The sequence below is a fragment of the Aedes albopictus genome, chromosome 2, assembly GCF_035046485.1.
Source record: "Aedes albopictus strain Foshan chromosome 2, AalbF5, whole genome shotgun sequence".
NCBI classification, from domain to species: Eukaryota; Metazoa; Arthropoda; class Insecta; order Diptera; family Culicidae; genus Aedes; species Aedes albopictus.
This window is the reverse complement of record NC_085137.1, coordinates 17391844-17416855: the sequence shown is the minus strand read 5'-3', so window position 1 is coordinate 17416855 and position 25012 is coordinate 17391844. Positions and strand designations below refer to the sequence as shown.

The window sequence follows — 25012 nt, the reverse complement described above, 5'->3', positions numbered from 1 at the left end:
TTCCCCATTCCACGGCCCAGGCATTAAAGTCGCCCGCTATTACCACCGGCCTCCGCCCTGTTAGCACGGTCGTTAAGCGGTCCAGCATTTGCGTGAACTGCTCGATCGGCCACCGCGGAGGCGCATAACAGCTACAGAAGAAGACCCCGTTTACTTTGGCGACCACGAAGCCCTCATAGGTAGTAGACACCAACTCCTGAACGGGGTATTTACCCGTCGTCCATATCGCCGCCATTTTTCTGGTCCCATCCGCGACCCAGTTGCCGTTGCAGGCGGGTACTCGGTATGGGTCCGATATGATGGCGATATCCGTCTCCCACTCAGAAACTGCCTGACAAAGCAGTTGCTGAGCCGCATCACAGTGGTTCAGGTTCAGCTGCGTTACCTGCACTGTGATTTGTTGTTCACTGCGGCTTTCTTGAAGGCCGGGCACCTTGGACCACCCATCGGATGTCTGTTGTTCGAGGATTTCCCGGTACAGATCATGCAGATGGGCGGACTCGTGCAGCTTTGGGCCTTATGACCTTCAGCGCCGCATCGCCTGCACAGTTTGCGCCTGTCGGGGCCTTTGCAGTCCCACGACTTGTGTCCTGGTTCCAGACACCTGAAGCAAACCTCTGGTGGCTCGTGGAATGTCAGGTGACATACACACCAACCCACCTTTATGCTCCCTACTTTAACGGACTTTTTGACGTCCGCCACAGGTAGCTGAACCAAAGCTACCTGTGTCCCTGCTGGCCCTTTCCGTAGCTTAACGGCTGCGGCGGCCACCTGCACATCGCACTGTTGCCGCAGTGCCGTGACGAGCTCTTCCACTTCGGTGATCTCATCGATGTCCTTGACCTTCAGAGTCGCCTCATGTGTCAAAGCCCTCACCTGCACACCCTCACCAAGGACCTCTTCTGCCAGCCTCTTATAGGCGGCGCCCTTGTGCTCTTTCTGGCGCTTCAGCTCCAGGATCATCTCGCCCGTACGAGTACGTCTAATACTGCGTACGTCGGCTCCAAGACCCTCAAGCTTGGCGTCGCTTCGCATCATCTTCAAGACGTCCGAGTACTTGGACTGTTCCGTCTTGATGACGATAGCGTCGCCTTTCTCGCGCTTGGCACCTGCCCTCCTACGCCTTGGCTTGGCGTCCTGCGCTACTACCTGCGGATTCGCCTTCTTCTTCTTCCGCTCTACCTTCGTCCAAGGGGGGTCCTCCCCTTGGATCGCCCTACTCTGTGGCTGTTGAGGGCCCACTAGCGGTCGCAACCCCTTGTTCCCATCGTTCCGGGACGGGCCAGCCTTTTCAGGCCCACCCTTCCCAGCTTTCCGGGAACCCTGGCTGGGGTCCGACCTTCCGGCATTATTACCGACTTTCGGGGTAATGATTCGCCTGGCCTTGCGGGCACCGCCAGACAGCTCCTCGCCTGACGGTTGCCTCGCCCGCTTCTGCGATTGCTTGCCCCGTTTGTCGCGAGCAGTCGCTTCCGCCTTATTTGGACTTCCTGCGAAGGAGAAGGCCTCCGTTTGGGTAAACTTCGGCACTTTCTCATTTGCAGGCTCCGCTGCTGCAGCAGTCAGCAACGCGAGTGCCGCGTGCTCCTGCTTGGCATCGTCGATCGACGCCCTAAGTCGAAGCAAGGCCGTTTTCAGGTCCTTGCTTATGTTCGACTTAGTGGACGCAAAGTCGATGATTTTGCCAAGCTGCTGCTCAGCCACCTCTATTGCGGACCGTCCTTTGGATCCTCGGTTGACGGCCCTCAACATCCACGCTCCGTCCATAACCTCCACCGGCTGGCTTGCCGGGAAGTGGACTGGAGCACCCACGCTTGAGCTGCGTACGCAACTCCCAGCGCCTATCTCCTCACTTCTCCTTGTCGGAGATCTCATCAACCCGCTTCTTGCGAAGGGGTTGATCCCACCACTACTTCCACCTGAATTTTGATTGCTTGATTTGTTTGATTTCATGATTAATCCCACGAGTCGCACGGGAAAGAATGTCCACCACGCCAGAGCCCTGCATTAACGCGGTAAGGGACAGCTTACTGTGGGGGGTGCCCAGGTACCCCACAGGCTCCGTTAAAGATCGAGCATCTTTTTCACCCCCTCGATCACTCATTCCTCAGCACGGGTCGCTTGCCACCTTGAATTGGGGTTAGTAGTCCTATTCTTAGCCGGCGACTACGCGGCTGACTCGCAAGCGGGGGGTGCGTCAGGCCCCAGGACTTTCGTCCCTGCTGCCCCTAGAGTGTCTGAAGCAACCGGTTGTTGCATCAGCATACGCGCAGAATATCGAGGCAGCGTTGTCAGACGAGGCTGAGATCGATGTGACCCCTCTAGAGGACTGCTGGAGAACAGTAAAAGTAGCCATAAACGACGCAGCCGAGGGCACCATCGGGTACGTGGAAAGGAGTCGGCGAAACGAATGGTTCGACGACGAGTGCAAAGCGATTTTGTAGGAGAAGAACGCTGCACGCACGGTAATGCTGCAGCATGGAACCCGGCAGGACGGGGAACGTTACATACCTTACATACAGAAGCGGAAACAGCAGATCCGCATCTTTCGGGAGAAAAAGTGCTGTCTGGAAGAAGCGGAGTTCGAAGAAATGGAACTACTGTGCCGTTCCCATGAATCACGGAAGTTCTACCAAAAGCTCAACGTATCCCGAAATGGCTTCGTGCCGCGAATCGGTGGTGGAAAGGTGGAAGCAACACTTCGATGGGCACCCGAATGGCCCGGACAACGTAGTCACGAGAGACCACGACAACGGAAGAAACGATTACGCCAATGTATCAGGGGACGAAAATGAGCCACCTAAGAATGCCATTCACCTGCTCAAAACCAACCAAGCAGCTGGTAAGGATGGTATCGTAGCTGAGCTCATCAAGATGGGCCCAGAAAAGTTGATCACCTATATGCACCGGTTGATAGTTAGGATCTGGGAAACCGAACAGCTACCGATGGAGTTATGGTCGACGTCATCGCCCTTTGACTCCAAAGTGTTATTAGTTGAAGCCGCTGAGAAACTATTCATTTCGTTACAAATGATTTTTCACTTGATTCGAACACTCTCTAAAAGTCTACATTTACTTTCCTTCGTATTATTCTCGTGACTAGCTGTTGACCTTCACTCATTCTATTAACAAAATGCAATCAATCTGCCTAACATCTGCAACGCATAACAAATGGAATTTCCATTTTTCCCAGGAAAATTATTCAACGATTGTATCCAGTCATTGAATTCTCACAAATGATCGATTCTAACCTTCTTCTCACCGTTCTCATCTGCTAGGCCTTAGGGTAGGTACTACTGCCCTCGGCGACATCGCCGTGACATCACAGAAACTTCCCAGCTTCATTCATCATCAACGGACGAAGCGTTCGTTCGCATGATGGACGATCCTCTAGGTACAAGTGCAACTGCACCTGCACTCGGGTCGGTGCCAAAATGCACAACAAAGTTGCCCAGTTACACTCACCACACAGTCTGTACTCGGGGGCGCGCGCGAGTGTATTTACTGACCGTATGTATGCACGTGGAGCAATATCTAAGTACACAGGTACTCAATCATAGCGCGCCGACCAGCCGACCAGCAGCACCAGCATTACCACCGACGATCGTGCATCGGTTGTCAGTCGGTACTAGCACGTGCAACAGGTGGAACGCTTCTACTAAGCGATCGTCATTTTGCTCCTAAACGCGATGGAACGGTTTTGATCACGATGGTAATTAAGTTAGTCGTCGGAAACACTGGAATTTTCGAATGTGGATATCATTTTGACAGACTGTGGACGGTGAAGTGCTCGATCTGAGTGAGGTGTGCTATTATCCAGTCAATTAATTTGGAATGAAATCTGGGGAATCGAGCTAAATTCACGTGTGTTATGCAAGTCGAGTAGGTACATAGACCATGGAGTAATCAACGTTGATCGTTTATATCGGTGCCCTAAAGAATAGCAATTATCAATGAACTGTTGAACTGTATGCCACTGAAGCTGCTGAATAGAAGTGATCGAACGAACGGAATGCCCGCCGAGGAGGAGTTCGAACTGACGGCGGCGACGGCGACAAAGCCGCTGCTCAATTTTGTGCCATCGACATTGAAGTTCCGCAATGTTTACTACACGGTTGACGGTTGGTGTGATTCCAGTGACTGACGATTGATCAGCGTTTAATTGCATAGCACATTTTTTTATTGCAGGAAAGGAAATTCTCAGCGATGTATCGGGGAAGTTCAAACATGGACGGTTGGTGGCTTTGATGGGGCCGTCCGGAGCGGGGAAGTCATCATTGTTGAATGTGCTGGCTGGAATGAATCTATTTGGATTGAGTGGATCGATTATAATTGGAGATGAGCCGGTGGAGGAGAACGATCCCCGCAGTGTCTACGTAGAACAGGACTGCCCTTTGCTGAGCTACCTGACAGTCCGGGGAACTATGACCTACGCCGTGGATATGAAGATGCCCCGAAGTACATCCACTAAGGAGAAGAGGAACAAGGTAAGCTTTATTCAAAAATGCTTCCTGATTCTTTTATGCCAGTAAGCTCTACAGCGTGTTAGAAGCCAATCACGAATTATCCTCGACTTATTTGAATACCAAACGATATTATTCTTGATGTTAGGCTGTAATTTAACTTAAGTGTGCCGATTTTGGTGCATTAAAATAGATATCGTATTTACAAGAACGTCAGAGCACAATAATCAAAACATATATCATATTCTCGCCGCAGAAAATTTAGAATATCGGTATGGAGACCACCATCTGTGGCCCGCAGGAGGGGCTATTGCTTCTTATTAATTATTCTTCTTCTTGGCATAACGTCCCCACAAAAAAAATAAAAATTCAACCAAGAAGCTGATTTTTTTTCGGTGATGGCTCCAGGATTTCTATAAATTTCCCTCGTGTCTTCTTTCGGAGAAATCTCCAGAAATACCTTCGAAGATTCCCGCAGGAATTCGTACGGGGATTCTTCCAGGAACTCCCGTAGAAACTCCAGAAATTTTCTCGTGGTTTTCTTCAAGAACACCTTCGCGAATTTCATCGTAGATTACTCCAAGTTTTTTTTTTGGATTCTTCTGGATTCCTTTGCAATTGTTCCGGGAATATTTTTGGGGATTGCTTCAGCGATGCCCCCAGGAATTCTTTCGTGGATGCTTCATGGGATTTTTTGAAAAAATGGCCTTAGGTTTTTGTTTAATTTTTTATCTGTAGTTATACTTTCTAGGAGATCTCCAGGAAAAGTTTCCAAAATTTCATTATTTTTTTCAAAGATGTTTCAAGGAAACTCTTTGATTATTCCTTCAGGAATTTCGTCAATCAATCTTTTAAGAATTTCTCTACGACTTCCTTGTAGTATTCTTCTAGTAATTCTTTCAGGGATACTTTCAAGAATACTTTTAAGAGGTCCGTCGAGAATTCCTTCAAAAATGTTTCCCTGAGTGAATTCTGTAAATTTCCTTTAAAATTCTCTGGGGAAATTTCGTAAGAAATCCCAAATAAAATTCCTTAAGTACTGGGGAAATTTCTTGACACTTGGTCTCTGAAAGAAATCTTTGAGGATGCTTTGAGGAGGTAATTTCTTAAAAAAAATCCTGAGGAAATTTAATAAGTAATCCATGCGGCAATTTCTTAAGGATTCTTTGAAGAGAATTTCTTGGGGATCCCTGCCAAAATTTCATCAGCAATCCCTGGGGATCAATGACACATATTGCCCAATTTACTGGCATTTTACCAGATTGGCTGGTATGTCTGAAACATACTGAAAAAACTTGCAATGTTGCTAATTGACAAATTGAGAGATGAAATCTGTGAAAAAAAATCGCGTTCTGGTGGGATTCGAACCCACGACTGCCTATTCGCTAGGCCGGCGCTTTAACCAACTAAGCCACAAAACAAGTAATGATTCTGCGGAATAGAAAGCCAATCTGACTCCGAAGCCGCACCGTGAACACTCCTATTTCACAAACTCATCTCTCTTTCGGCTTAGATGCCAATCCACAACACACTCCTGTTTGTGCCCAATAACTACAAGTAAGAGCGAATCATTTTTATGAAGCCGAGACTCGCACTCCGTATACCTAGTCACCAGGCAGTTTGTTTTGCTGGTGTCTAATTAGTATGCGTCGAGAGCTCGGTACGGTCAGACGCTCAGACGACTGATTCCTTGAAGATTATCTGCGGAATCTCTTGAGGATCTTGAGTTATTTTTGTGAGAATTCCTTGAGGATTCTCTAGGGAAATGTCTTGAGTGATCCCTGTGGGAATTTTTTGAAGTTTCTACGTGGGAATGCCTTGGGTCATACCTGAGGGAAATTATTGAAGATTTCCTGAGGAAATTTCGCTGGAGATTTTTTTTGAAGAATATCTGGATTCTCGGGAATTTCCAGAGTAATATCTGGATGAATTCTAGGAAGAATTTCTGGAGGAATTTCCTGCGGATTTTCCGGACGGATTCCAGCAGAAACTTCTTGAGATATCCTGGAGGAACTTTCAAAGCAATTTCTGCGAAAATTATCGGAAGAATTTCTTGAAAAATTTCCAGATAAGTTTTTGGATAAATTCCTGGAGGACGTTTTTGAAGAATTTGCAGAAGAATTTGTTGAGGAATTTACATAGGAATTTTTAAGTGAATTCCAATCGGAATTTCTAGAGGAATTCCAGATGAATTTCTGAAGATATGATTGGAGATGTTTTTGTCAGAGAAATTTCAAGAAGAATTTCCCGATCAATTTCTGGAGGAATTCCCGGAAAAAAATCTAAAGCAGTCCCTAAAGAAATTTTTGGACGAATTTTCGAAAAATGTCCTGTATAATTTCCGAAATAATTCGCGATGGAATTTCTGAGCAATTCCCATAGGAAGTGTTGGAGGAACTCCCAAAGCAATTGGATGCATTCCTGGAGGAGTTTCTGGAGGAATTTCCGGAGAAATTTCAGGAGGAGTTTCTAGAGGAATTCTCAAAAGAATTGCTGGAGGAATTTGCCAAAAAATATTTGCCTGGAGGAATTCCCAAAAGAACTCCTGGTATTTCTTGGATGATTTCCCTGAGGAATTTCTAAACGAGTACCCGGAGTAGTTTCTGGAGGACCTTGCGGTGGATTTTCTAGAGAAATTCTCTGAAGAATTTCGGGAGAAATTTGCCAAAGAATTCCTGAAGGAATTTCCAGAGGAAGTTCTGGAGGAATTCTCAAAAGAATTCCTGGAGTAATTCTTGGATGATTTCCCTGAAGAATTTCTAGAGGAATGCCCGGAGCATGACATTGAACAAGTGCAGTATATGGTCTACCGCAAGCAAACGATTGGATCATGAATTTGTCATGCCAGGAGCCATGTTAGACTGTAGCATGACAGGTAGAAGGGTGATGTTACAACGCATTACGGATCAAAAATTACCAACAGAATTCTTCTTATTAGTTTTACAAGAATTCTTCTTAAAGTTTCAAGAAAATTCGTCAGAATAACCTTCAGGGGGCGATTGAGACATGAATAAATGAACTAGAAAAAAACCTCCAGGAGCACCACCAGAAGTTCCTCTAACTTTCTGGAAAGTTTACAGAAAGAAGATTCTCGCAGGATTTCTAGGAATAATTTTAGTAAGAATTCCTCCAAAGATTCCTCTTAATATCCCTTCAAAATGCACTCCATTCCACGATTTTTTTGAAAAATATTCCAGGAATTCCGCCATAGATTCTTTCCGGAATTCCCCCAGGATTTTTTTTGGCACTTGTTTAGGAATTTCTTAAGAAATATCTCAAAAGATTAATATTGAAACTGGTCCTTGGATTTCGTCAGATTTTTTGCGACATTCCTCCCGGGATCCCTTGAGAGATTCTTTAGGATTGCTACAGATGTTTATGCTCATATTCCTTCAAACATTTCTGAAAGAATGCCTCCAGAAATTTTGTAAGTTTTTTTTCCTGGAGATTATCCTTAGAATTACTCAGAAAATTCTTCTGAAAATTTCTCAAAATATTCTTCTAGGAGTTTCTTAAGGAATTCCTTCAAACATTCTTTCAGAAGATGCAATTCCAGGAGATTTTGTTTTACAAAGATTCATAGATTCATTTAGAAATTTGCAAAGGGATTTTCTTTTTAAATTCAGAGTTTATTACATTTTTTTCTGAAATAATTGCTTGAATATCTCTAGAGGTTTCTTCAGGCATTACTCTTTTTTACTTTAAAGTGTATTTATTTATTCTCTTTCTCGTTGTATTAATCATTCCATTACATTTCAAGTAATACCGCTAAATGCTAGTCAGACTGTATTTGCCTTCTCTTAGTTATCTTTAACTTATTAGCTTGTTTGCATTATTTACTCCATTAAATCAGACATTTTATCTGGAATTTATTTGGTATTTACTTTGAACAAATTTCAAGAGATTTTTCTGGAAATTCCTCCAGAGATTTTTCCAATATTTCCTGCAGGTTCTCGGATTTTTGTCGAATTTTTTTTGTCGAAGATTTTGTCAACAATTTCTTTAGAATTTGCTCCAGAATAAGCATTTTCCAAGGAATATTTCAAGAAATGTTACTCCAGTTCTAACAGGTATCATTTTAATGATTCCTCCAAAAAAATTTTTTTTTTCATTCTTCCTATATAGATTCTTTTAGGAATTCCTCCAGGTTTTATGTTTCTGTAGATAATTAACCCAGGTGTACAAATTCCTTCAGAGGTATCTTATTAGGATCTCTCAGAATTTTCTTCAGCATTTTTCCTTGTAATAACTTGCAGAGTTCCTTCATAGTTCTCTCACGAATTATTTCTGAGAATTATCTTAGCCTTTTTCTTCAGATTTTCTGTTAGGTGATATCGTTTGCATTTATCCAGGATAACTTCCGAAATTGCAATTTATATCCAGGGACTTCTAAAGAAAATTCAGGAATTTCTTCCATGAGTTGTCAAAGGTGTCTCCAGGAGTTTATTTTTTTTTTTTTTAGACAATCCTATAGGTATTTCTAAGGAATTCCTTCTTGGATTTTTCAAAGTGTTCTTTAGTAGTTATTGTGCAATTTATAGAAAAACTTCTGAGAAATCTCTGCAGGAATATCTGAACAAATTCTGCGGGGATCTCTAATTTCTAGAACAAAAATCCTTAAAGTAATTTCTAATGAAATCACAGAAAGGATTTCCTAAAAAAAATCTTTTAAGAACCTTGGGAAGAGTTTTCGAAGCAATGTAGTATTTGTAAAGAAAGTTTTAGAAGTATCTATGGAAAACTCAATGGAAGAACTTTTTAATGACTGCTTACGACTGTGATTGACGAATGTTTCGCTAATTTTTATTTGAAACAAAGGTGAAAACATCGAAGCATATGACAGTAGAAATAAAAGCCGTTTAAGCTGCTTTATAAATACTGAAAGAGCCGGAAAATTTATCAAAATATCCATAGGAGAACTATTGAAGAAATTCCCTCAAATTCTGAAAAGTATCTGGAGATAAAAATAACTCCTCAAAGGAATTTCAGAAGGCATTCCTGAAGCAATTTCTGAAGAAATCTTCTCCGGAAACTCTTGGTGAAATTCCAAAAAAACAATATTTTTAGGAAAATTCTTTAAAAAATCCTTTAACAAATTTTGGAGGATTTTTGAAATTATTATTAAATGAACTCATAGATAAAATTCTGGTAAAATCTGGAATATCTTTAGAAACGAATAGATGAGCAAAGCATCTCCAAAAATCTCTAGAAAAAAGAAATGTTTCTCATGGTTTTTCCGTAGAAATTCCTAGGGAATAGTTTTCAGTAAATTTCTAAAGAAAACCATGCCGAAATTTGAGTTATCTTTAGAGGAAATTCCAGATACATTTCTGAGGAAGCAATCTCTGTATGAACATACTGGAATCTCTGGTGGAATTTCTGCATGAATTTCTACATCCCGGAAGCAATTTCTGGATACATTCATGTTGGAATCTTAATGGAATCCCTAGAGTTATGGCTGAACAAATCTCTGGTGGACAATCTGAAGAAATAACTGGAAGAACTTTTGAAGGAATATCTGGATTTTTGTTTTAAGACACCACTGCCACAGTGGCCGATTTCGTCAATTTAGCGCGCTTAATTAATAACTTTTTTGATATTAAGTTTAGCGTCATGGTGTCTTCGAGAAAGTTTTTCACTATGATAAGGAGCTTCTTTTGAACTTCTGTGAAAAATGATCAATCCCCCTAAAAGTGAGATAGAAAATTTATTTTTTGAATTATTCAAGATACGAGGTTGGTGTCTTTACAAAAGTTGTAGTAAATGTGGTTTGGAGCAACTTTGTCGAAGACACCAAGTTTGTGACTCCGTTACTTTTTAAGATACGTTACGTTTTCTATAATCAGCCCCTTGAAAAAGTTTTTTGCTCAATAACTTTCTAAGAATTGATTCTACATTTTTCTCATGTTCTACAAAGTTCTAGATAATGGTGAAACACACAACTTTGCTGAACATGACATTCCGCTAATTCCAAAATTAAAATAGTTATAACGGTTTTTATAGTTTTTTGGGCCATAATTCAAGCATTTATAACTTAGCTACAGGCAATTATATGCAAATTTCCTTTTATGCATGTAAAAGTACATGTAATTGTCTCTCTTAGAAAGCCAAAATCATCAAACTGTAAGAGACTGTAAGATGGTTTTTGTATAGAAACTTACATCCGTTTATGTTACTCTTATATGGGATTTATGTAAATTTTCAACATATTTATTTGACAGTTCATGTCATTTTGCATTTTTATTATTATTGTAAGTCTGTGTTAATATAAAGAAAGGTTTGTGGTGTATTTTGGATCATACGTGAAGTACGTTACATAAAAATTTACCATCTACTTCTATTCTCTTACTAACTCACAATGCTCCACGTAGTTCACGAAAAGAACGCATAAAGTGTTAAAAAGACACGGACACGTTCAATGCTTCCAGTGAGCTTTTCGCTCTTTGAAGGAAACACGACACTAGACAACGGACTAGCATGCAACGCCCAGTGGCACAGCCGAAAACTTTTCCTGACTGCTGCGGCGGGAATCGAACCCGCGCTCCTCAGCACGATACGACTAAGAGCTTGGTGACCCTAGTCGCATGACCACGGAGCCACTTCTTTCGTCTGATAACGATTTAACAGCAACTTTCTTTGAAGTGCAATAAAATTTATAATTTACTATAAGGTACATCGGGGCAAGTTGAAACGGGTGGGGCAAGATGAAACAGCGGGTTAACATAATTTTTGTAATGATGATAAACAGTTTGATCGCCATAACACATAGTTTTTGATTCAAACAATCTTTTAGCGAAGGAAAAATTTCCAAATTGTATCGAAATCTATTTTTAAACTTCGTGTTCCATCTTGCCCCGGTGTACCTTAAGCAATGTAGACATGTGCAGACATGTGCTAGTGGGAGCGTTCACAGAATATGTCACGCGCATGTTTGGAGTTTTATAAGAAATGGCGCTTCATTCGCTCTTTTCGTGATCTACGTGGAGTACTATGAGTTAGTAAGAAAATAGAAGTAGATGGTAAGTTTTTATGTAACGTACTTCACGAATGACCCAGAATACACCACAAACCTTTCTTTTTGTTTAATGCAAAGTGACATGAACTGTCAAATAAATATGTTGAAAATATAAATAAATCCCATATAAGAGTAACATAAATGGATGTAAGTTTCTATACAGTTTGATGATTTTGGCTTTCTAAGAGAGACAATTACTTGTACTATTACATGCATAAAAGGAAATTTGCATATAATTGCCTATAGCTAAGTCATAAAAGCTTGAAATATGGCCCAAAAAACTATAAAAACCGTTATAACTATTTTAATTTTGGAATTAGCGGAATGTCATGTTCAGCAAAGTTGTGTGTTTCACCATTATCTAGAACTTTGTAGAACATGAGAAAAATGTAGAATCAATTCTTAGAAAGTTATTGAGCAAAAACCTTTTTCAAGGGGCTGATTAAAGAAAACGTAACGTATCTTAAAAAGTAACGGAGTTACAAACTTGGTGTCTTCGACAAAGTTGATCCAAACCACATTTTCTACAACTTTTGTAAAGACACCAACCTCGTATCTTGAATAATTCAAAAAATAAATTTTCTATCTCACTTTTAGGGGGATTGATCATTTTTCACAGAAGTTCAAAAGAAGCTCCTTATCATAGTGAAAAACTTTCTCGAAGACACCATGACGCTAAACTTAATAACAAAAAAGTTATTAATTAAGCGCGCTAAAATGACGAAATCAGCCACTGTGCACTGCAAGAATTTAAACTAAAACCTGAAAGAATTTCTAAAGAAATCCCTATGGAAAATTTGGATGTGAAAAACGAGTTCCCTAAAAAATTTCTTTGGTAATTTCTGGTAGAGTTTCAGAAGGATCCCAATGAAATCAATCAAAACAAATTCTTGAAGAAATTCAGGAAATTCTTTAGAAATTTCGTAAAAAAAATACATGGAAGAATTTCAAATCGCCAGCTTGGTTGATTTTAAGGCCAAATACCTGGAATACTTTCTGAATCCATGGATTTTGGGAGAGAGCCACAGAAAATTTTAGGAATTTTTGTACGAATATCCAGTGAAATTTAAAAAAAAAATCCCTGCAAGAATTTCCGAAGGAATTTTAATAAAATAAATTTGAAGGAGTCTGTGGAGATTTTTTTTACTGAAATCCTTAGAGAAACATCTGGAGCGACATTTGATTTTCTTAAATAATCGTTGAAGGCATTGCTGAAGAAATCTGTGGATGATTTCCTTAAAGAAATCTGGAAGATTTTTGTAAAATACCCATAACAACTTTCCTAGGGGAATTTTTGACGAAAGGATCATTTAACGAAAATTCCGAAGCAAATTCCAGAAAAAACTTTAAGCGAGATTCTCTTACGAACTATCAAAAGAAATTCTTTGAATATCTTTCTAAAGGAATTCTTGGAGGATCGTTTTAAAGAATCCATGAAAAAGTTCCTTAATTATTTCTGCAGTAGTCTCTAGAAATCTTTGGAGATAATTCCAAAGAAAACAAAAAAATCCTAAAGAAATCAATGGTTTTCTCATAGGAATCTTCTTAAACCATATCTGGAAGATTTTTTGAAAGAATCGCTGGAAGAACTCCCGAAGAAATACCTGAATGTTTATTGGATGAATTTTCAAAAACATTCATGAAAAACTAAAGAAATTCCTGGAGAAAATTTCTGATTGAAATCAGAAATCAGAAATGCATCAGATGTTCCTCCTGAAATAACTCCAGAAATATTTTTAGCATTTACGAGGTTTTTAACTAGCTCGTTCATTTGAGAACCCTTTTCTTCCCTTCCAAAGGAAGAACTCAAGAAAATCTTAAAGGAATGAGGGTTCTCTAGCTCTTGCTGGTATTAATTCAGAGTTTCTCCCAAAAATCCTAACCTATCAGAAATTTCTTCAGTTATGTTTTCAAGAACTTCTACAGTTTTTTTCTAAAATTTCTGCAATTTTATTATGGAATTTAAGAATTTCAAGAAGACTTTCTAGAAAAATCTGTGGAAACACTTTTGATGATTTTTCTTAATAAAGTGTCTGAAAGAATCCTTAAATTCTAAAGGAATCCCTGAAAAATTGCATAAAGAAATCATTTACGGTTATAGAAGTATCCCGAAAGGATTTTTTTCATATATCTCCAGATCGATGCTGCAGAGGAATTCTGGAAAAAATGCATGAAACCCCTTTATGGAATTCCCAAAAAATATTTATTGAGAAATTGTCGTAACAATTTATAGAGTAAAACTTATAAAAATGCAGGAATCCATGAACGTATTGGCGTTGTGATCGTGTAACGATCATTGGACTTTGCAAAAACTTTCAGAAGAATTCCTGTAAAGTCACTAGCAAATATTTCTGTAAAAATTTCTGAAATAATTCCATTTAGAATTCATAAAGAAATTCTTGGAGACATTTCTACAAGAGTTTCCAGTGGAATTCCTGAAGATATCCCTGAAGAAATATCTAATACAATATGTAAAGAACTACTCATATGAACTTTTGAAGGAATTCCTGAAGGGTGTGTTAAGGTTGAAGGATTCGTCATTGACAAAATCGTCATCATTGAAAATTCAAAAGCAGTTTTCTCGCTGAAAACTTAAATGTTTGCATTGATAATATATTCACTGTACTCCATTCACCACCCGCAACACAGTGAATACATTTTCACTGCAGAAATATCAGATTTGAACAAGAAAACTGCTTTCGAATTTTCGATGATGACGGTTATGTCAATGACGAATCCTTCAACCTTAAAGAAGAAGAGAATTTCCGAATCAATTTTTGGAAAAATTTCTCAAAAAATCCTTGACAAAACTTTAAAGGAATATAGTACATATGATAGGTGAGGAAGGAAGGAATGACGATTTCGAATACTACAAAGGAGAAAAACTTTAAAAAAACATGGCATATTCACGAAGGTATTTTTTCTCAAATTTGTGAAAATAAGACATTAAATGACATTGTTTGACATAACAGTACGTGGTAGCATACATTTTTGAAGAATTTTGAAATAATTTTTGGATGAATTGAAAACTATTTCTTCTTCTTCTTTATGGCTCTACGTTCCCACTGGAACTTGGCCTGCCTCGCTTCAACTTAGTGTTCTTTGAACACTTCCTCAGTTATTAATTGAAGTTCATTCTTTGCCGGCCATTGCATGAATTTTTATATTGTGAGGCAAGTACAATGATACATTATGCCCAGGGAGTCGAGAATTTTTTCCCGATCGGAACGGGAATCGAACCCACCGTCTCCGATTTGGCGATCCATGGCCTTAACCACTAGGCTAACTGGAGACCTGAGACCGAACTGAAAACTTTTTAAAGATTACCAAAAACGCAACAAACTCGAATGGATTATGTTTTATAATAACTGATTCTGATAGTTTTAAGAAACAAATAAATTCTCTTTATAAAGTCTCTTCAAGATCGTTGGTTAGTTCTAGTGCTCAACTAGCTTCACTTGTTTCAGATCAAAGAAATCCTTCAGCTATTAGGACTAGAGAATAGCTCATCAACACTGGTGAAGAACTTATCCGGAGGAGAGCAGAAGAGGTTATCCGTCGCAGTGGAGCTGATCACCAACCCAGCCGTTATGCTTTTGGACGAACCCACCAGCGGTCTGGATAGCGTTGCTTCGACGCAGATCATATCCCATTTGAAAACCCTAGCAATGGGAGGACGAACCATCGTGTGTACCATCCATCAACCCGCGTCCAGTTTGTTCCAGTTATTTGACGACGTCTACCTGTTGGTGAAAGGTCGCTGCCTTTACTTCGGGTCAATTGACGCCATGGTCCCAGCGCTGGAATCGGCAGGCTTCCATTGCCCAGAGTATTACAACCCGGCAGATTTTGCCATTGAAGTTCTCACATCGGATGCCGAAGAATCTAAAGAAGCGATGATCGCTCGAACGCAGTCGGAAATGCGCGATCTTTTCGAAGGAGGTCCGTCAAGTCCTACTATAACCAGACCAGATGTGGTTGTTAGACGCTACCAGGTTCCGTTCTGGTACCAGTTTTTAGTGTTGCTCAAGAGATCAGCGATCTCCACTGCAAAGGATGAGGTTTGTTAGTTTGAAAATCAGTGTTGAGAGGTGTAATGAAATCTTGAATTGTTTTTTTTTTTCACAGTTTTTCCTGAAAGTGCGAGTCGGACTGTACATAGCGCTAGGATTAGTTTTTGGAATAGTTCACTACGACATAGGAAACGACGGCAGCAAAGTAATCGCAAACGCCAGTTGTTACTTCCAGATCTTTGCAATTGTTTACTTCTGCAATGCCATGGCTGTGATAAATTGTAATTAATCAATCAATCCTTCATTTGAACTTGACTCATCTTAACACATTCCATTCCCTGCAGATACCGAAGAAGCAAACGTCACCATCAAGGAAATTGCCAACAATTGGTACTCCCGCGAGGCGTATTTTCTGTCCAAACTTCTCAACGATCTCCCCCTGCAGATAGTGTGTCCTCTGCTGATGCTGCCCTCGCTCTACTACCTTTCCGATCAACCCCTGGAACTGCATCGGTTCGCCATGGTATGGCTGATGGTGTTCTTCGGAGGAGTCATCGGCCAGTACATTGGAGTGTTTGCCGGCATCTGTTTCAGCATGAAGACACAAAACTTCGTGGTCGCGAATGCCTGCATCGTTCCGATCATATTTTCCGGGTTCTTTGTCAACTCGAAGGATTTGGTTCCCTATTTGAAACCGATGAGCGATGTATCGTTCTTCCAGTATCTGTTCCACGGGGCGATGCAGGCCGTGTATGGGTATGGTCGGGAGAATCTCAGGTGTCCGCAGATTTATTGCCACTACAAGAAGCCAGCCAGTATTTTGGAGCAGTTTGATATTGATCCTTATGGATTTGGTAGGAACGCTGCCATTCTGGGAGGTATTATAAGTGTTTTGCTGTTAACAGTTTATGTAGCTTTTGTTGTTAGGCTAAGGCGATTTAAATAAATAATTAGTGATCTTCTACATGTGCAAAAGCTATTGGCATTATTCTGTATTGTCCGATAAGCCTATCATACAATCTCGGTCATGCAGTGGACGTTCGTTTCTATCCACAATTTTCACATTATTAGTAATTCGTTAACCAAGAATTGAGCGACAGAATTACAAAGGACTCGTCCATAAACTAACAGTACACCTTCTTTTTCTTGTCGTAACGTCCCTACTGGTACAAAGCATGTTCCTCAGCTCAGTGTTCTATGAGCACTTCTACAGTTTTTGCCATTGATCGTTGTGCTTGTGTATAATCGTGTGGCAGGCATGAAGATACTCTATGCCCAAGGAAATAAAGGAAATTGTCTTTACGAAATGTTCCTGAACCGACTGGGAATCGAACCCGTTTACCCCAGAATGATCATGCTATCCGGAGAGCTATCTCTACAACATATCTCTTGCATACTCGACCTTTGCTACACGAAACGTGAGCTTTTGAAGAGCATGTGCTCCGCAGTCTCTGTCATGGTTAAATTTGAGCTAATTACTCAAGAGTTCCAATTTAGGCTCCCCTATACTGATAGGTCACCATGACTATGACTTTAATAATGTGCATATTATTCTGCATATTACTTTGGTTACTCTTCCTAATCTTGATGATCGTTCTATTGTTAAATGATAGAAAGCAAAAAGCTAAATGAAACTCACTTTTCTCCAGTCATACTGTTAGGAATTCATTCAAGGGTTTTTGAAAAATCTATTGAATTTTTTCCGTATTTATCAAATGATTTCTGCAAGAATTATTCCAACAATTTTTATAGATAGAATTTATTCCTGTCGTTGTATTTCTTTGAAAATTTCTTCAGGAATTCTTCCAGGGTTTCTTATAAAATCTAGAGTACAGGTACTCTTCGATATAACGTACAAAAAAATTTTCTCTTTGTACGTTATATCGAAGTGTACGTTTTATCGAAGCAGACCATTTTTTTATATTTTTATGCTAGTATTGATGTACTCGACGTGAAATCAACCCCAAATAATGATTTCGGTGAAATTCACAAAAACAATAATGAAAAACATGAGTTTTCTCGAAAAACTCATTTCGTTTTTTTGTGCTTCGATATAACGTACATTTTGCTTCGATATAACGTACACAAAATTTTTCCCCAAATTGTGCTAATTTTGGGTAACAAGGCTAATGCTGCAACACAGCATTGATTTGAGTGATATCGTAGGTTATCTGGTGGTTATTACTGGAAAAAATGAAATTTTTCAATGGTGTACGTTATATCGAAGCAAAATGTACGTTATATTGAATTCGCTATATCGAGGGTACGCTATATCGAGGGTACATTATATCGAAGAATACCTGTATTAGTACTTTCAGTAGTTCCTACAGGAATTTCCCCAGAGATACCTGCAAACTTTCATATTTGGATTCCTTCAGGAGCTTCTTTGGGTAATCCTCCATGTATTTTTTTGGGTAATCCTCCATGTATACGTCTACTCCATTAGTTGTTTTAAGAGAGTACCCCAGAATTGTTGACAATTCCACAATTATTTTCGAATGAATGTAATCAGTTTTGTACCTTTTAATTCCGCCACTATTGCTTATCCTTGAACAGATACGCGTATTTCGACTACCACTTGTAATTTTCCATTGGATAACTGACACTGAGGAAGATTACAAGTGCTAGTCGAAATACCCGTGTCTGCCAAAGGATAAGCAATTAAGGCGGAATTTAAAGGTACGAAACTGATTACACTCGTTCGAAAATAATTGTGAAATTGTCAACAATTCTGGGGTACTATCTAAAAAAATCTATTGGAGTAGACGTATTTCTAAAGGGAAATTAAAAAAAACTTCTCTAAAGATTCTATAATAAGTGAAAAATGTAGAAATTTCAAGAAAAATTTTTTTACATAAACTTTTAAAAAGTTTTTAAATAATCCGTAAAGGAAATCCTGGATAAATTTCATGGGAAAATACATGGAGGACTACCCGAAGAAACTCCTGAAGGAATCTAAATATGAAAGTTTGCAGGTATCTCTGGAGGAATTCCTGCAGGAACTACTGAAAGTACTAATACTCTAGATACTCCATGCCCAATTAAGTTAAGAAACAAAAGTTCCTGAACCGACCGGAAACTGAGCTCGTCATCTTCAACATGGTCTTGGTGAATGCCCGCGTGCTTACTGCCGCGGCTATATGGGCTCTTTTGTGTCTTTTAGTCTAATTGCCAAAAAGTTTATTATAGTTAAGACACACTAGCGTCCCCTTATGAATACATTCAGAATCAACTAGCTCACCTCGTTATCGAAATTCCGGATTTACCTGGACTTTCCCGGATCTCGAAGTTCCATTTTTAAAAAATTTGGAAAATCAAGACAATTTATCAAAGTTTTTTTTTCGAAATTTGTAAAGCTTCAATAGGAATTTGTAAGGTTCTACGTGCACGACCCAGACCTTTTTCAGAAAAACATTTGTCCTGATCAACTTTGCTGAAGACGAAATACTGAATCTCATGTTATATATATATATTTATTTTTTATAAGATTCATTAGCACCATCTGGCGGAAAAATCCCCCGTTCTATCGTTCAGTTTTTTTGTTTACCGTGTTTTTTTGTGAATCTAATGTAGATTTAGTACTAGGCAGGGATTGGCAGCATGCACAAAAAAGCTTGTGCTTCACACAATATCAAGTGCTGGTCTCCCGTTTTTGCCGAGAGAGAGGAACGAATGCATGACAGTTTTCTTAACTGTGTGAGAGACAAATTTCAGCACTAGCTCTACGGAGAGAGGGCTTGGCACTGTGCTTGTAACAGTGCATTTTTATTGCACTTTCAATATACATAAAAACACTTAAGAAAATAATTAGAGAGTTTGTGTTTCCGGTAAAGTTGTTAAGCTTATCATGGACCAAGTCATGGAGTCAAGTACTGTGTCAAGCACAGAGACAAACACAGAGAGAGTGTATACGACAGAGTGCGAGAGACAGGAGACCGACCGCGCACGGAAAGAAAGTGTGCAACATTCAACCGATTGCACGTATCCGCCTCCCTCTAGTCTGCTGTGCTGTCTCGTAGCAGCGTGTGCAGCGTGCAGAGTTTTGAGTCACACCCTATCCCTGGTACTAGATTAACCCTTAAAAGCCCTAGACGAATTATTTTTTTTTCAAACGGCTACTACCGTATGCGTGAAAATATTTGCACAATCATTAAATAACGTTCCAGTTTTACTTGTGAATACAATATATTGGTTTAATTTGCAGGCATTTAAGCTATAACTCATATCATAGTAGGCAGTGAATAAAAAATGTTGATTTACTTAGTTTAACACTTGCATAATGATTAAATAAGTGGCAACCTAGCTCGTGATTTGTCCACGCGAACATGTTGAAAATTGTCCGTGGTAGTGTCACAGTCAAGATAAAAATGAGTTTTTTTTATTTTGACATTGCCTAATGGTGTGAACACTAACACACAAAAAAAAAATTAATATGTATATTGATTCTGGAATTTGGTACTGGATCGATAGTTCGTTGGAGAACGAAAAAACGGATGTTGCGTTCGGGAATTCATGACTTTCTTATAAGGCGCTACTCGTATCTGGTTTATTAGTTGGAATATCTAAAGGTATCTAGGAGGTTGTTAATTAAACACGTAGACTAAAATTTGGTCATCTCAGACCCACCCGTCTCCTTCACCTAGTAGCCTTTTTCCATACAAAAATTATGAATTTTGTGTGATGCGTAAACTTTGGGCGGACCCCCCCTTTCCCTGAAAAGTCTACGTGGTTTATGAACGCCCCCAAGATAGAATTTCAGATGATGTTCCAAGAGAAATTCCTAAAGGAATCCTTGAGACATCTCTGGAGAAATCACAAAGGGAATTTCTACTGGAACTTTTGAAATAATTCATAGTCATCATCATGGTAGAAATGCTGAAATCAAAAGTAGATCTCAAAAGATCTTTCGGTAGAATTTGATGAATTATTTTTAGAAACTTTTGAGGATTTCATGGCATAAATTTCTCCAGAAACATTTTTAAAGGTTCATTTTCACTTGTGAAATTTCATATTGAAAAAAACATTGTGGTTTTTTGGAAGATGTATTTGAAAAAGAAAAAATATCCGGAGTCAAAAAGTTCGAATGATTTTTTTGGGATAACTTCATGAAAATTTGCAGAAATTCATTGATTATTTTTTGGGAAAATTCAAAAGGAGTAATGCTTGTGCAATTTCATGATGAAATCGCTAATAAATTACGCTAAATTAAGTCTCAAACTTCTTTCGGCAGATGACAATTTCCAAAAAAAATAAGAGAAATTTATGAATTTATTTCTGCAGAAACTGTTTCTTCGGGAGATATATCTGAAATAGAAATAATTTCTGAAAAATCATCTAACAAAACGGCCCCTTTAATGCTAAGGTAACTCGTTTTTTTGAAGTGCGGATAAAAATGGCTGGTAAAGCTAATCCTGGTATAAAACAAACACTTTGTTGGTCTTATTAGATGAATCATTATGTGATTTTGTAGTTCTAACTAGTAATGAATAAACTTTTGTTTATAATGGTGTAAGTTCAGAATCGATTCAGGACGATTGACAGTTCGGCATTACTCATTCACCAATCCGAATGATACTTCGGGTTTCAGACACGGTTTTCGCTCGGTTCGATTTTCGTTTTGTACTGCGGTTCGTACACAAGTTTTGTACTTGAGTACTCTTCTGTACGGAATACGCTAGCAAACACGGGTACCCCAATGTTTGGTGTTTGATGTTCAACACAAGTACGAGAAAACGTACAGAAGTTGAACATATGTTAAGTTCGTGGAAAAACTTGTTCAGATATAAACAAAACTCTCGAAATTTCTCAAAACCAGTTACCTAGTTCTAGCATTAAGGGGGTGAAATATTCTGAATACTAAACAAAATATATGTAGAAGAGTTAGAATTCAAAAGAAATCAATGATAAGAGTTGCTGGGGACATCCTCGAAATTTTTATAAAAATGCCCTTAATCTAAAGATTTCGGAATCTTCTACTATTTCTTCAAGTATTCAAGTATTCTGAAAACAAAATCCTGCAAGATTTCTTCTAAGAAATCCTTCCATAACTTTTGCATTTCTGATAACGGATCCCCAATTGGAAATCAGCCAGATATTGTACTAAGGAGTGTATCGGAAAGTAGTTGAAAATATTCAGGATGCTCTATCTCGAAGCTGGGTTGGTCTTTTCATTTCGGTTCTTCTATGAAATCTTCACAAAATAGTTAAGTTTATAAGAGCTTGAAAAAAATTGGAAAATGTTTAGTATTATTGAAAATATTGTTAAATGAATACACCTCACAAAATAAAAATCTGCACAAAATGCAATTTTGTTAAGATTTTTCAACATTTCAAAAATTTGTTGCGAATAAAATTTGTTCGATAAAAAATCTGGAAAATATTTATGCTTGTTAACAGTTATGTACACATAACATATCATTCAACACCAACTTTCAAAATTCATATTTTTGATAGAAAAATCTCCTATATCTAGAAAATGGTCCACTCCAAAAAACGTCTATTTTTTGTTCAAACTTTGAAGATCTGCTTTTAAAATCTTGAAAGGTTATAAAATTCCATTTTTTGTTCTAACTTATTCGTCCATAAATTAAAAAAACATACCCTATTTAAAAAAATGCGAATTTTTCATTTTATGTATTTTTTATTTGCGTAAACATGATTTGGAGGAGCATAGAAAAAAGGGGTTCCTCACAAATGGTCTTTTTCCATTTTTAAGAATTGCACTCAAAAGCAGTGGAGATTTTTCTTGAAAAAAATAATTTGCCTATATCATGAGGATTCTGGAGCTTATTATATTTGCACAAAAAAGTTAACAATTTTTAAACATTATCGAACTTTTTTCGCAATTTCAATTTTTTAGAAGGTGTGCAAAAATTTAAAAACATGCGTTCAGTAATCTAGGTTAAAAACCCAGTTAAAAGAACATTTTTAGAAAATCATAAAAGCCATTTCTTTTTTCAAGGATTTATACAGTATCTCCAAAAAAAAATTACTTAAAAGTTGTATTAAACTATTTTTGAGGCTATTGTAAACATTTTCAACTACTTTACGATACACTCCTTAGGACTCGTCAGAAGGTTATATATGTTACTGCGGCCGTTCCATAGAAAAACGATATAGTGCATCTCCGATTGTCGTGAAACTTGGTGGGCTTGTAGTTCTTCGGAAATAATTTGACCCGTATTTTTTTTTATTTCGTCATTAGGGTGACCAATTTTCATATAGAGTGGTCCAAAAAATTAAGGTTTTTCAAAACTAAAAATTTCCAAAAAATCGTAACTTTTGAACCAGTTGACCGATTTTAAACTTTCTTTTTATTTGTTTGAAAGCTATTGAATTTTAATTTTCAGGAAAAATACGTTAAAGTAGCTAAAATGTAAAGAGTACTAAAAAATATGCAAATATATTAGTTTTTTCACGTTTTCATGGTCTTGGGACCAAAGAGGTACCCTGGTTTTATATTTTTATCAGAACATTCAGGAAATTTGGCGTAACATATCAAAAAATCAGAGATGTATGTTTTTTAGTTTTTGAGATATGATTTTTTGAAAATAAATGGTCAAATTTCTCCATACAAGACACTTTTTTAAATTTGATTATATTTTGATTCCTTATAATATTATGGATACCAAAACCACCAGGAATCACTTTAAAAAGCAATACTATGCATAGTTTTATGAGAATTTGCAATTTCATGCAATTTTAGAGTAGCTAGTACTAAAATATATGGCTCTATATTCAAAAAATCATATCTCAAAAACAAAACAACATATATTTCTGATTTTTTGATATGTTACGCCAAATTTACTGAATTTTCTGACAAAAATATAAAACCACTCTTTTATCCCGAGACCATGAAAACGTAAAAAAACTAATATATTTGCATATTTTATAGTACTCTTTACATTTTAGCCCCTTCAACGTATTTTTCCTGAAAACTACAATTCAATAACTTTCAAACAAAAAAAAAAGAAGTTTAAAATCGGTCAAATGATTCAAAAGTTACGATTTTTTGAAAAACGTCGTGATCGTTAACGTTGAACTTTTCGTCATTGAAATCATCGTCGTCATCAAACATTTGAGAGCAGTTTTTTCGTTCAAAACAAAAGTTTTTGATGATGATTAACCTGGACTTGTTAGTCGAGTCAAGTACAAGACACTGAAGACGACCTTACAGTTGAGGTCGAAATACGTACAGTGTATCAAACAATTGTCCGTACAGCAATTTTTTGGTCAAAATAATTTTTCATTCAAAAGTTTATAACTTTTTTATACGTCAATCAAAAATGCTGATACATTTACCAATCGTAAACCATATATTGAAGCTCCATTGGTAAAATTTTAAGCGAGATCGAATAAGTTTCCTGAAATTTATAGAACTTTTAGTAAAACTTATACCTTAGGTATACAGTTTATACCTAAGGCTTTCATATGCAGCTTCGTTTGAGGTTTTAGATTCACTACAAAAAATATGAAAAATCTATATATGTTCAGAGTATTATTTGGAAATTTATCATATTTTGATCAGTAAAAGTGCCAAGTGTTTTCTACTTTTTTAAACTCTCTTAATGTAATATTTTTATACAGGACCTACACATATGAAGAGTAGGTCCTATGCATTTTTCGTTCAGTATATGCACTTTTATTGGTGGAAAACGTTTGGCATATGTGCAAAATATGGTAATTTTTTGAATATCGTCAACTGCATAAGCACATTTTTCATATTTTTTGTATTGAATATAAAACCTCAAACGTAGCTGCATATGCAAACCTTAGGTTTAAGCTGTAATACAAAAAAAATTGAAAAAGTTTCATCGAGTACATATTGAGATATAATGTTTTAAAAATGTGTTCAAAAATATTATAAGTTTTACTAAAAGTTCTATAACTTTCAGAAAACTTATTCGATCTCGCTCAAATTTTCACCAATGGAGCATCAATATATGATTCATGATTGGTCAAAATTTCAGCGTTTTTGATTAGCGTATAAAAAAGTTATAAATATTTGAATGAATATTTTTTTTGACAATAAATTTGCTGTACGGACAATTGTTTGATACACTGTATCTGTCAAAGGATGCAAAAGTTTTTGCTATGAAAACAAATTCACTGTACTCCACATGAGGAATATAATGCAGTTAATATATTTTCATGATCCTTGTTTTGATTTGCAGCGAGAAATCTGCTTTTTATTTTCCGAAAAATGATGACGGATGCTTGAGCCTTAAGACAGGAATGAGTTTAAGAGTTTCACAAAAAAAACTCAAAAGAGGATTTCGCACTTTTAAGAAATTGAGCGTTTTCCACAACTAGGCGATAAGTGATAAGCGACTCATTTCAATCAGTAATGTATAAAATCACTACCAAACATGATTTAACTGTGGGTCAAATTCTAAACTATTTAATATCTTATTCCAAAGCATTACACGGCAAAGAGCTTGTTATTTTTTAGAACTATCGTGTAAAAGAACATGGATCAGGCGTCTCGATTATTTTCAGTGCATTGAGGGCTCAAATAACCA

At 37.9% G+C, this 25012-nt stretch overlaps 2 protein-coding genes across 2 annotated transcripts in view; one reads left to right on the top strand and one right to left on the bottom strand.

The window, feature by feature from the left end:
• Positions 1–2224, bottom strand: part of LOC134287428 (uncharacterized) — a 140263-nt gene extending 138039 nt beyond the window's left edge. The window contains exon 1 of the mRNA XM_062849237.1: positions 525–2224. Within this exon, the coding sequence (XP_062705221.1) occupies positions 525–1953 (1429 nt within the window). The 5' untranslated portion in view covers positions 1954–2224. The remainder of the gene's footprint in view (positions 1–524) is intronic.
• A 1206-nt stretch (positions 2225–3430) lies between these two features.
• Positions 3431–16453, top strand: LOC109429976 (ATP-binding cassette sub-family G member 1). The gene is made up of 5 exons (XM_019705984.3): positions 3431–4121; positions 4189–4487; positions 14946–15539; positions 15607–15772; positions 15836–16453. Exons 1-5 carry the CDS (start codon positions 3971–3973, stop codon positions 16435–16437), a joined length of 1812 nt encoding a protein of 603 aa, XP_019561529.3. The 5' UTR covers positions 3431–3970; the 3' UTR covers positions 16438–16453.
• The last annotated feature ends 8559 nt before the right edge of the window (positions 16454–25012 follow it).

Bases quoted from the DNA above. Each gene is read 5' to 3' on its own strand.
- LOC109429976 (XM_019705984.3), top strand. From the start codon at position 3,971: ATGCCACTGAAGCTGCTGAATAGAAGTGATCGAACGAACGGAATGCCC. The intron at 15,540-15,606 runs GTTTGTTAGTTT...TTTTTTTCACAG, and splicing joins TCTCCACTGCAAAGGATGAG to TTTTTCCTGAAAGTGCGAGT. The intron at 15,773-15,835 runs GTAATTAATCAA...CATTCCCTGCAG, and splicing joins TGCCATGGCTGTGATAAATT to ATACCGAAGAAGCAAACGTC.